This window comes from Phyllopteryx taeniolatus, chromosome 8, assembly GCF_024500385.1.
Source record: "Phyllopteryx taeniolatus isolate TA_2022b chromosome 8, UOR_Ptae_1.2, whole genome shotgun sequence".
Lineage (NCBI taxonomy): Eukaryota > Metazoa > Chordata > Actinopteri > Syngnathiformes > Syngnathidae > Phyllopteryx > Phyllopteryx taeniolatus.
The window spans coordinates 31,928,563-31,941,519 of NC_084509.1; the positions used below are offsets into that span (position 1 = coordinate 31,928,563).

Below are 12,957 nucleotides of genomic sequence, written 5' to 3' on the forward strand. Positions count from 1 at the left end.
AGGCCAGTCACCCTCGTAACCCTAATCCAGCTAATCTTTGGCCGAGTGATGCACGATATGAAACATTTCAACCGATGCCGTTCATTTTCTGCTTTTCATGGCCGATACATTCATACCATCTGCGGTTGTGCTGGATACAGCAATGAAAAACTGATGTTTTAGGAGCTCTGGCCTATCTCTAGCAGTAAACAAAAGGTTTTGGCTCTTCAAACGTTGATTATTTTCATGTCATCACACAAACCGTGCGGTCATTTGCTGTCAAATGAATTACACATTTAAACATGACTATGTTTGGGTATATTTGTCACAGATAGCCAAACTTTGTTTTGTAAGGAATTCCTAAACGAGGCCCAGGAGCTGCCCAGCCGGCCTCAAGAAAGAAAAATAAGTCCTGGAATGAATTCCTTCCTCCTGGTTATTTTGATGTCTTGTCCCCAAATAAAACCGTGACAAAATAAACTTGTCTTTGACTATTTATTACAGCAAGTAGGAATTACCAAATTACAAAGCTAAGGTCAAGTAGAAAACATAGCATGCCGGACTCTCTTCCTTCTCTCGTGGGAGCCGGAAGATGAGTGAACTTTCTTTTCAAACAATAGTTCCTTCTTCCTTTGCTGAGCAGTCCCTCCTCATCAAACCGGTTCTTGCCTCTTCTTAGCCTGAATGTTATCAGCATGTCTGAAGTACAAAATGCAGTTTCGAGATGAAAATTCCATTTAAGGGGGGGGGGGGGGGGGGGAATCCAAACCTGTCATGCCACCAGCCAAAGAAATTCAAGAACAAATGAAAAACCAAGAGAGTGAAATCTTGATCAATCTGGAAAAGTTAACAAAGCCATTTCCAAGGCTTAGGGTTTCCGGCGGACCACGGTCAGGACCATTATCCCCAAATGGATGAAACTGGGAACAGTGGCGAATTGTCCCAGGAATGGCCGGCCAGCCAAAATGACTCCCAAGAGCGCAATGACCAGTGTTGGGATAGCGACCAACTGGTTAGCACATCTGCCTCACAGTTCTGAGGACCGGGGTCCTCTGGGGCCCCCACTGGATGGCCGGTTGTCGGGGCGCCTCGGTAGGGCCGGCGGACAGCCCTGGGTCCCTCGGTTTCGGACGTGTCCCGTCCGCCGGGCTGCTCTCGGGTGGACCCCTGGGCCTGATCCCGCCCCTCGATTCATTGGGTGGTGTCCTCAGCCGCCGCGGTGCGGCCACAGCAATTACAGGACACTTCTGTCAGTCTTTGTACATGTAAAACGGTATCAATTCACTTCAGAATCAGAATCATCTTTATTTGCCAAGTATGTCCAATAAACACACAAGGAATTTGTCTCCGGTAGTTGGAGCCGCTCTAGTACGACAACAGACAGTCAATTGACAGAGAACACTTTGGAGACATAAAGACATTGACAAAAAAACAGTCACTGAGCAATAAAGGGTTAATAGTTAACTTGTAATGCCGGTACATTATTATTATTTTTGTTTTGACAATTGTGCAAAAGATGCCGACTCCTAGCACTTAGAGCAGTTCGAATGACTAATATTGCAATAGTCCGCTGCAATGAGCATTGTGCAAAGGGCGCCGAGACTTCAAGGAGTGGATGCGGTTTAAAGTGACGAATAGGGCGATAATCTGGGAGATTGTTGATTGTGCAAATGTTGCAGATACTCCTCAGTCAGTGTGCAAATGGAGCAGATGCTACTCTAGCCTGAGTGGCCAGTATTGGTCAACAACAGATATGCAAATAGTGCAGCGTGGCGAGACTACTACAGTGAATGCACGAGTAGTATATAATTGGCTCCACAGAAATGTGACAACAAACTCAAGTAAAAAAATTGGCAGCATGTTGTAATGGAATTGTAGGTTAGCTGTTTAAGAAGTTGATTGCAAGAGGGAAGAAGCTGTTGGAATGTCTACTAGTTCTAGTTTGCATTGATCGGTAGCGCCTACCTCAGGGAAGGAGCCGGAAGAGCTGGTGACCGGGATGCGGAGGGTCCGAGAGGATTTTGCACGCTCTTGTCTTAGTTCTGGCAGCGTGCAAGTCCTCACGGGTAGGTAGGGGGGTACCGAAAATCCTTTCAGCAGTTTTTATTGTCCGTTGCAGTCGGAGTTTGTCCTTTTTTGTGGCAGCACCAAACCAGACTGTGATGGAAGAACACAGGACTGATTCGATGACCGCTGTGTAGAACTGCCTCAACAGGGCCTGTGGCAGCCGTGCTTCCTCAAAAGCTGCAGGAAGTACATCCTTTTTGAGGATGGAGTTGATGTTGAACTCCCATTTCAGGTTCTGAGAGACTGTAATTCCCAGGAACTTGAAGGTGTCGACGGTTGACACAAGGCAGCTGCATAACGTGAGGGGCAGCTGTGGCAAAGGATGCCTCCTGAAGTCCACGATCATCTCTACAGTCTTGAGCGTGTTCAGCTCCAGGTTGTGTCGGCGGCACCGCAGCTCCGGCCGCTCCGCTTCCTGTCGATATGCAGACTCGTCACCGTCCTCGATGAGGCCGATGACAGTGGTGTCATCTGCAAACTTCGGGAGTTTGACAGCCGGGTGCGCTGAGGTGCAGTCGTTCGTGTAGAGAGAGAAGAGCAGCGGAGAGAGGACAAAACTTGGGACGCCCCGGTGCTGATGCTGCGTGTGGATGAGGTGGTCTCTCCCAGCCTCACCTGCTGTGTCCTGCCCGTCAGGAAGCTGTAAATCCACTGGCAGATGGCAGACGAGATGCTGAGCTGGAGAAGCTTGGAGGAAAGGAGTTCAGGGATGACGGTGTTGAACGCTGAGCTGAAGTCCACGAACAGGATCCTCGCGTAGGTCCCTGCACTGTCGAGGTGTTCAAGGATGAAGTGCAGTGCCATGTTGACTGCATCATCCGCAGACCTGCTCACTCGGTAGGCAAACTGCAGGGGGTCCGGCAGGGTACCTGTGACGCTCTTGAGGTGGTCCAGCACGAGGCGTTCAAAGGACTTCATGACCACAGATGTCAAGGCGACAGGCCTGTAGTCATTTAGACCCGAGATTGCAGGTTTCTTGGGGACTGGAATGATGGTGGAGCGTTTGAAACAGGATGGTACTTCGCACAGTTCCAGAGATCTATTGAAGATCTGAGTGAAGACTGGCGCGAGCTGGTCCGCGCAGACTTTGAGGCAGGATGGGGACACATGGTCTGGGCCTGCCGCTTTATTAATCTTTTGTTGTTTGAAGATGCGTCTCACATCCCGTTCGTGGATGGTCAACGCAGAAGTCGGTGGTGCGGCCGGCCGGGTGGGTGTGGGGTCTGAAAGTGTCCGTAATCTGCAGTAGAAGGTATTCAAGTCGTTGGCGAGTGTGCTATTGCTCTCAGCTTGGGGGGGATCGTCGCTTGTAATTAGTCAGCGATTGGAATGCACGCCAGACTGATTCAGAGTCGTTAGCGCTCAACAGTTTTTCCAACTTTGCTGCATAGTTCCTCTTTGCATTGTTCATTTCTTTCGTCAGCAGGTTTCTAGCGCGATTATACAGGGCCCTGTCCCCGCTCTGATATGCGTCCTCCTTAGCTTGGCGAAGTTGCTTAAGTTTGGCAGTGAACCACGGCTTGTTGTTATTGAATGGTCGAAATGACTTTGTTGGTACACACACATCTCCACAGAAACTGATATAGGATGTGACAGAGTCCGTATATTGATCCAGGCTGCCAGCTGAATTTTCAAAGACACTTCAGCCTGTGCAGTCTAAACCGCTTTGAAGTTCCATCTTTGCTTCATTGGTCCACTTTTTCACTGTTTTCACTGTGGGCTTCGTGCATTTAAGTTCTTGCCTGTACGTCGGTATTAAGTGAATTAAGCAGTGATCAGACGAGCCCATGGCTGCACGAGGTATAGCACGGTATGTGTTTTTTAGCGTAGTGTAGCAGTGGTCTAAAGTATTATTTTCCCTGGTAGGACAGTCGATGTGCTGCTTGTATTTAGGGAGTTCGTGGTTGAGTTTAGCTTTGTTAAAGTTAATCCATGTATACGCAGACACCCCCCCCCCCCCCCCTAGCATTCTTTCACTGGGTGTGGGGTCACGCGCTTACTGCAAATAACTCATGAATACGCATATCGCGTGTGTATCCCCTCACTTATACTCTCGTACTGGAGACTTTTCTAATTCACATAATGAATGCCACCACACTTCAGTTGTACAGTCGGGTTCACGACCCTTGTCCTGCATGTTTCTTCTCCTGTCCTTGTCCTGTTCTATCTTGTCCTGTCCTGTCCTTCCCTCACAGGCTGTAGCACTCCAGCCCCATGCAACACTCATATTGAATGTTTCATTGTTGTAGATAATGTAATGACATACTTCTCTCATCCTATTTACAATTAGTGCTTTGTCTTTTGTCTTTCTTTCGCTCTCCCTTCGAGAAACTTTGTTCTGTTTGACTGATCAAGTCTGATTCTCAATAAACCTCCATTCTAATACCACAGCGGAAGCTTCAAAACTCCACTCTGACACAGTAAAACTGTTCTGGCATGAAAGGGATACAGATTTTCCATTCTGCTTGACCTAACAGCCGAACAGGACAACAACAAAAAAAAGATTTTCTGGTCTGGTGAGAACAAGATAGAACTATTTGGCCTTAATTCTAAGTGGTATGTGTGGAGAAAATCAGGCATTGGTCATCACCTATTCAATACAGTCCCAACAGTGAAGCATGGTGGGGGTGTTTTTCAGCTCCAGGGACAGGGCGACTGGTTGCAATCGAAGGAGATTTAGGGTCTTCAAACAACCTACCGCGCATGTTTTTTTTTTCCTGCAGGCACTCCGGTTTCCTGCCACATCCCAAAAACATGCGTGCTCGGTTGAAGACCCTTAGGTATGAAAGTGGGTGTGTGAATGGTTGTTTGTTTCTATGTGCCCTGCGATTGGCTGGCGACCGGTTCAGGGTGTACCCCGCCTCTCGCCCGAAGTTAGCTGGGATGGGCTCCAGCACGCCCGCGACCCTTGTGAGGACAAAGCGGTACAGAAAATGGATGGATATATATTAATATAGCCATATATACTGCATATCCACACACAAGACAATGGACCCCAACCGCACCAGCAAGCGAGCAAAATCATGGTTCCAGACAAAGTAGTGGAGTGGCCAGCACTATCCCCGGACCTTCATCGCAGAACAAAATGCTGTTCAGGAGGCAAAACCGAGAAATGCAGAGGAATTGGGGAACTTGGTACAAATGTCCTGGGCCGCAATACCGATGTGGTTATGCAACTAAATATTCGTTTAGGATTCTCAGGAAAGTTGAATCTTCAAGCATTTCTCCTTTTATACAGTACATTCTTGAGTGCTGCTACACTGCTATTTCGTGACTTTCTGTAAAATATCAAATTCAACTACTTTTTCCAATTGTCTTGCTTTTCAATTCAATGTGCAGTGTCCCCAATGCATTTTGTTCATTCAAATACAATTGATTTGAAGAATGTTGACGTTCACTCACCTTTCCAAAACACACTGCGATTGTTTGGAACACAACCGGCTCAGCCGAACTTGAAACCCTAACTTGACGCTTTGAACAAGGGTGAGTGAGCGGGCTAAGCGACTTAACGAGTGCGTCTACGCAGAGCGCTCGCTACACTGATTAGTCTCCCGGGGAAGGTTGTTGATGTTGAGGTTGTTGTTGCTCATCTCCTTCGGGGAACGGTCGAGGGACAAACGCGTCGCCGTCTGCCGACCGGTTGCCCTCGGGAGCCTGTTAACGACGTGTTGACGTCCCAACGAGCAAACAAACATCCAAAATGGCCGCCTGCCAGCCGCCATCAAGAAGCCTCCGGATGCGACGAGACGGGTCGTCGGCGACCCCCGTCGAGCGCGTCGGTCACGTGCCGCGTGACGAGAACGCCAGCCGTGTCAAAACTTTTGCTTCTATTTACATATTTGCACATCTTTTTTATCTGATGGTGTTTGCTTCAGTGTACAAAATCTTGTTTTAAACATCACATCTACTCACATACGCCGGCTGCCATTTTGATGTCGTTTTACAGTCGCCAATTGCGTCTTATTATGCAGCTTCATTTACATACGACGAAAAGCAGACGGGGTTTGGAAATATTCCACTACGACGAGCTACAACCCTGATCGCTCTGGTCTCCTGTGATAGCTTGTTAGCATAGCGTTGTGCAATTAGCACGGCTTGAAGGAAAAGACTCGTTACCAAATCGTTTGTGCCGGACGCGTCGATTCTCAAGCAGGACACTCGTTCGACTAATTAACAGCTTTGAGGTGAATGAGCTGGCGCTAACTGCCGTGTGCTACGTTGCAAGATTTGCATCCCTGCATTTCCGTGACAACACCCCAGAGTTTGATTGGGCTCGGTCCGACCGGTGATGACCAATCAGAGCGCTGCCGCTCGTCCCAATGGGACGCTGGACACTCTCCTATAAGATGAAATGCGGAGCCGAGATTTTCCTTCGCGTGGCGGACGACTCGTGCGGACAGACGGCAGGTACGTGTTGCAGGCCACCGCTCGCTTTCTCTCAATCCCTTTTGCTAGCAGTTAGCAAGATCAAAAGACATTTGGCATAAATTAGCGTAATAGTTCAAATGACGATTTCTTTTCCATAACAGTGTGAAAAACGTGCTAGCGGCTGCAACTAGTGTGCTTCTTTGTTTTTGCCTGAGAAGAACGAATTGCGCAGCACTTTGGTGTTGGCAGTTCTATTTTGTCTAGCAGACCACCACGCCCAGTGGCTAACTTTTTGCAGCTAACGTACCCCTTTGTTTTGAGTGTGAGTTAGCGTAGCGGTCGTGAAAGGGTTCGTTTCGGGAAAATTCCAAATAAAGCCTTCTTTACAGAATGTTTTTTATGGCGTCGGGGGGGGGGGCTGACCAAGTGATCAAACTTTGAAAAGTAATTGTTAACAGGGGGAGGGGTGCGTGGGTGGACATTTTCACATTATTCCTGTGGGTCTTGTGCCTCTTTAGAAACAAAACACGAAACTCTGCAATTGCCTGTGCGTCATTGGCTGCTATAACATTTTTTGCAACTCTGTTGTGTGTAATAATTTGGTGTGGGGCATTTTAAATCTAAAGTTTGAAACATCATTGGGAGGTTTGTTCAACAACATTTGAGTTATATTGGTTAATGAAATCTATACGATGACTTGAACCGGTTCAGGGCGTACCCCGCCTGCTGCCCGATGATCGCTGGGATGGGCGACGCTTGTGAGGAGAAGCGGCTCAGAAAATGGATGGATGGATGGATGGATGGACTTGAAAATGATGCTGACGGAAAAATCATTTGCATTATAACTTGGAACGCGGTGTAGAGCATTCTTTATAGAACCCTCATTACAGAATGTTTTAGATTTCATTTATGACATTTTCTTGACAGAATGCTCTTTACAGGCCATTCTTCTCGGAGCGTCGGTTCCCGAGTAATTGTGGTGTCGTTTGCAGCACGATGTCTCCTGAGAACTCGTCGCACGGCACCTTCGTGTTCCGAGGGTTCCCCGCGCTGGACGAGCGCCGTTGGGTTCTGGCGCCGCCGCTGGTGGCCGCCTCTGCCGCGGCGCTGCTGGGCAACGCGCTTCTAATTTATGTCATCGTCAGCGTGGAGCGCCTCCACAGCCCCATGTACCTGATACCTATGTACCAAGTAACATGTATCCATTGTGGCCCAATGGCACTTTTTTTTCCCGGACTGCACTTAAATTCGTTAATTAATTTTGAAAACTTGTTTACGTATAAATACTGTTCTGCAATGATTCTCAAAGAGTGGTACTTGACCTAGTAGTACTCAATTGTCGGACAGGACAGTACGGGTTTGGGATTGACCAATCACGATCGTCTTTGCATCTGCAAGATTGTACAGAGTAACAGTGTCGATTATATTTGACTCTAATGTGATCCCACTTAAAATGTAAAGCATAAAGCGGACATTTGTGACAAAAATATATATACTCATCCATTTTGTGTACCGCTTCTCCTGCCGCGGGTCACGGGCATGCCGGAGCCTATCCCAGCTAACTTCGGACGAGAGGTGGGGTGCGCCCTGAACTGGCCAGTCGTAGGGAACATATCAACAAACGACCATTTGCACTCACATTCACACCTAGGGGCATTTGCGCGTCTTCAATGTCCTGTCCTGCATGCTTCCTCTCCTGTCCTATCTTGTCCTGTCCTTCCCTCACTCCAGCCCCATGCAACACTCATATTGAATGTTTCATTGTTGTAGATAATGTAATGATTTACTTCTCTCATCCTGTTTACAATTAGTGCTTTTTTCGTTTGTCTTTGTTTCTCTCTCCCTTCTAGAAACTTTGTTCTGTTCGACCGATCAAGTCGGATTCTCAACAAACCTCCATTCTAATACCACAGCGGAAGCTTCAAAACTCCACTGTGACACAGTAAAACCTTTCCGGCATAAAATGGATACAGATTTTCCATTCTGCTTGACCTACCAGCCGGACAGAGAGTCTTCAGTCAACCTAGCGTGCCTGTTTTTGGGATGTGGGAGGAAACCCACGCAGGCACAGGGTGAACATGCAAACGCCACACAGGTGAGGCCAGATTTGAACTGTGAGGCCGACGTGCTAACCAGTCGGTCACCGTGCCGCCCGAAAATATATTCAAAAAGGTATTCACATATCGTAGATTTTCAGCTACGGCACATCCTGCTGCTGAGAAACGGGGTTCGCTGTACCCGTGCACCATGGACAGTTGTACCTTGATTTACGAGTATAGTTTGCCCCGTGACCAAGCACAGAACTCAATTTACTCGTATTGCCTTAAATTGAAAAACCATTCATCTTCCAACCCCCCAGAAACCGCTACCATTTTTTAGTATGAAAAATTAGAGCACAGTATACAAACGAGAATGTAAAGAAATAAAGTGTCATTAGGGCCTCATACACACGAGATTATCTGTTATAGAGCACATGCATGAAGATAAAAAAAATCGGGTTTTAGTTGTTAACCCTAACCTAACCCTAGTTAGTTTAGTTTTAGTTGTATTGTGTGTGGTGTGCTCCGATAATCTCAACACAGAACCCTACACAGTAAGGATTATTATCCACCACCGATCTCGAATCCAGTCCTACAAGACAGAAATCTTCAATCTTCTATCACTCGTCAACTAACAAAAAAACAAAAAATAAGAAACCCGACTGGATATGTTTATTTTGAGGGTTAGGGTTAGCGACCGGAAGCAGGAGTGTTGTACAACACTGATGTCGTCGATAAAAAGTTGTGCTTTAGAAAATACAGTACTACTTGCCATCTGGTGAACCCTCTTCCACAAAATACCACATCGGGTGGGACACGTTTGTTTTTATATACTGTACCGACGCTTTCTTCTTCCTCAGTCAGGTTACTTCTTGATTGGCTAGATTCACAATTTACAGAGTCGTGACTCGGGAGTCGTCGGTTTTCCCCACACACGAAGATTTCTGGTGATAAATATTGAACCCACCTTTTTGGGACCTGATTATCGGGACAAATTCACTCTTAACACACCTCAGACCAAAGGATCATTTTCTACGATCATCTTGTATAAAATATAAAAAAACCTGCCATATGATGTTCTTGGGCGGCACGGTGGCCGACCGGTTAGAGCGTCAGCCTCACAGTTCTGAGGTCCCGGGTTCAATCCCCGGCCCCTCCTGTGTGGAGTTTGCATGTTCTCCCTTGCCTGCGTGGCTTTTGTCCGTCCGGGCACTCCGCTTTCCTCCCACACCCCAAAAACATGCATGCTAGGTTAATTGACGACTCTAAATTGCCCGTAGGCGTGACTGTGAGTGCGAATGGTTCTTTGTTTCTGTGTGCCCTGCGATTGGCTGGCAACCAGTTGAGGGCGTACCCCGCCTCCTGCCCGATGACAGCTGGGATAGGCTCCGGCACGCCCGCGACCCTCGTGAGGAGAAGCGCGACAGAAAATGGATGGGTGGATGTTCTTGGTCAGGAAGGGGCAAAATCGGGACAAAAGCAGCCCCATTATCTTGAAGCGTGTACCAGACCAAAGCTCAAAGTCAAACACACTGTTGCATATTTGTGTGTTGGTGTGCCTTCAAGAGGGGCGTGGCCTAGTGAGTGCCATCAAGCACCTGGATTCCATCTTGTTGGAGAAGTTACCACATGGTGAGTTGAAGTGAGAGTGTCTTCTCCTTGCAAGTGTTGTCATTTTTGACAATAATTTGACTATCCCGTTGAACTGACAACTGTGGCTCTACTTGCCCAAATGCCAGGGCATCGTAGTCCCTCAATTGCTCCATTATCTTTTCCATTCGCTCAAGCGGCGGCATATCAGAATCTCACTTGTTGGCCTGCAACACCAAGCAAAAAAATGGAGAAACCGACGGTTCGTAATTGGAAAGACACGTTGGGGCACTCATAAGTCAATGTACCACACAACCCTGTACCGATGTACTGTGTTGCATCTACCAATGTACTGTGTAGCACGCACTGTATACCATGTCCTCAGGTACCTGCTGATCTGCTCCCTGTGCGTGGTGGACCTCCTGGCCATCGGCGCCATCGTCCCCAGCACGGTCGTGGGTCTGCTTGTGGACCGGGACCGCGTGTCCCTGGCCGGCTGCCTGGCGCAGATGTTTGCCACTCACTTCCTGTCTTCGATCGAGTCCACCCTGCTCCTGGCCATGGCGCTGGATCGCTACGTGGCCGTGTGCCACCCGCTGCGCTACAAGCAGCTGGTGGGCTGGCGAGCGGCGGTCACGTTGACGCTCTTCACGTTGGCCCGAAGCGGCGGCGTCATGGCCACCCTGGTGGGCCTGGCGGGCTCGCTGCGGTTCTGCGCTTCCGACGTCATCCGCCACTGCTACTGCGACCACATGGCGCTGGTCAGCCTGGCGTGCGGCGACACCGACCGTAGCGCCGCCGCCGGCGTGGCTGTCATTGCATGCTTCGTGGGCGTGGACATCCCGCTCATCGTCTTCTCCTACTTGAAGGTTTGAACTCTCTCTTAGTCACCATCTCGGAATGTTTGTAAATACTAACCCAGATGGCAAAACTGCAAGTAACTACCGCTAACCTCCACTGAAAACCATGACAAAAACATGCTGCCAAATATGCCCCCCAAAAAAACCAACCCTCAATAAATCCAGCAGATAATGTCAATAATTGTACGGAAAACATTTGCAAGATGTAGTAGCCACTTCTAAAGGCACAGCCTGGGAACTAATCCCCTATCATCAAGGAATACATTCTCTCAAAAGTATGTAGAAAAGGTTTGCTTCGGTTGTCTTTGAGTCTCACCTGACAGCTAACGTCAGCTCGAGAGCACACTATCCATTTCAGCGTCAAAAGAGCAAAAGTCAGATCATTGGCCGGTCCCTCAATGAGCATGTTAACTACGTCGGAATTTCCACCACTTCTGTTTTTGAATGACCTTCCATCCATCTCTTCCGCTTAGTCATCATTGGGTCGCGGCTTAAGCAGGCAAGCCCGGACTTCCCTCTCTCCAGCCACTTCGTCCAGATCTTCCGGGGGATCCCAAGGTGTTCCAGGCCAACTGGGAGAATGTATTCTCTCCAGCGTTTTGTGGGGTTCTCCCCGGGGCCTCCACCCGGTGGGACGTGCCTGGAGCACCTCACTAGGAAGACGTTCAGTTAACCAGATGCCCGAGCCACCTGATCCGGCTCACCCTATCTCTAAGGGAGAGCCCGGACACCCTGTGGGGGAAACGGATTTTGGCTGCTTGTATCCACGATCTTGTTCTTTGGGTCGCGAACCATAGGTGAGTGGAGGAACGGAGATCAACCGCAATATCGAGAATCCTTCTTCTCCACGACATACCGAGTCCGCATAACTGCAGAAACCGCACCAATCTGCTTGTAGATTTCCCGCTCCATTTCTCCCTCACTCCTGAGCAAAACCCCCGAGATACTTCCCAGACCCGGAGAGGGCACTCCACCCATTGGTGGTTATGAGGCATTCTTCGTCTGGCCCTTCACCTAGGACCTGTTTGCTGTGTGTGACCCTGTCAGGGCCATAAAGCTCCAGGCATCATTGGGACACCAACCCTGGCCATGGCTCAAGAAGGGTTTGAACCAACTTACCTGTGGAAATGTAAATTAGGGCCAGCATTTACCTCATGGAACATCTTTTGGAATACAAACTTCACAAATTGTTTAAAGTGTAAGCAAAAGAACCCCAAAAAATGTTCTTGCAAAATTGCATGCTATACTCATAGCCATGGATGAATGAATGAGGAAAGTGGCCACCACCGCATGGAATAAGGGTGCTTATATACTGGAGGAGGGCCTCATGCTAGAAAGTATACGCCCCGGCCCGCTGATGTCACAGGGCTAGCTTTTAGCCCCGCCCACAAAAGCCAACAAAAAAAAGATGAAGAAGAACACATTGGTCGCAGTCTTTGCACGTTTTTTTACAGCATGTATCTTCAAACATATTCATATGTATTTAGAAACAAAACAAGGACATACGTTTTATTTGGCCCGGTCAAATGACGCGGAAGAGTAACGGTGTCATCGGAGATGGCTTGGGCTTTTGCCACTTGGATGTACGTGTGACATGAAATGTTTACTTTACCCAAAAATATTGACGGATTGCTATGTCAGATCCTGGGCGCCGTGGTGCGGGCAGCGGCCCCCGGGGATGAGCGTCGTAAGGCCTTCCACACGTGCGGCACCCACCTGATGGTGATGATGGTGTTCTACCTGGTGGGCAGTGTCACCTTCCTGTCGCACAACCTCGGTCTCGGTATCCCAACTGACGCCAACAGCGCCATGGGGCTCCTGTACATCCTCATCCCGGCCGCCGCCAACCCCATCATCTACGGCGTCCGCACGGCAGAGATCAGGAATGGCTTCTACAGACTCATCGGCTTTGGGGACGCCGCCGCGGTCAAGGTCTCGCCCGCCAACACCGCCGTCTCGATGTGAAGGCACTATGGGCGCTCGCGGTCGTGTGACAAAATGGCCCCGCCCCCCTCGTCACCCTGGCTAAGAATGTGCATGCGGGTCAACAGCGA

At 48.8% G+C, this 12,957-nt stretch overlaps 1 protein-coding gene across 2 annotated transcripts; it reads left to right on the forward strand.

Annotated features, from left to right (window-relative positions):
- The first annotated feature begins 3,341 nt into the window (after positions 1-3,341).
- Positions 3,342-12,955, forward strand: LOC133482115 (putative olfactory receptor 52L2). Of its 2 annotated transcripts, XM_061781794.1 has the most exons (4): positions 3,342-6,453; positions 7,407-7,583; positions 10,429-10,912; positions 12,545-12,955. In XM_061781794.1, the coding sequence occupies exons 1-4, from the start codon at positions 6,398-6,400 to the stop codon at positions 12,866-12,868; spliced, it is 1,041 nt and encodes a 346-aa protein (XP_061637778.1). In that variant the 5' UTR covers positions 3,342-6,397; the 3' UTR covers positions 12,869-12,955. The 2 variants fall into 2 exon arrangements, with proteins under 2 accessions (XP_061637778.1, XP_061637777.1); XM_061781793.1 differs by lacking the exons at positions 3,342-6,453; positions 7,407-7,583 and adding an exon at positions 8,003-10,085.
- Positions 12,956-12,957: the final 2 nt, after the last annotated feature.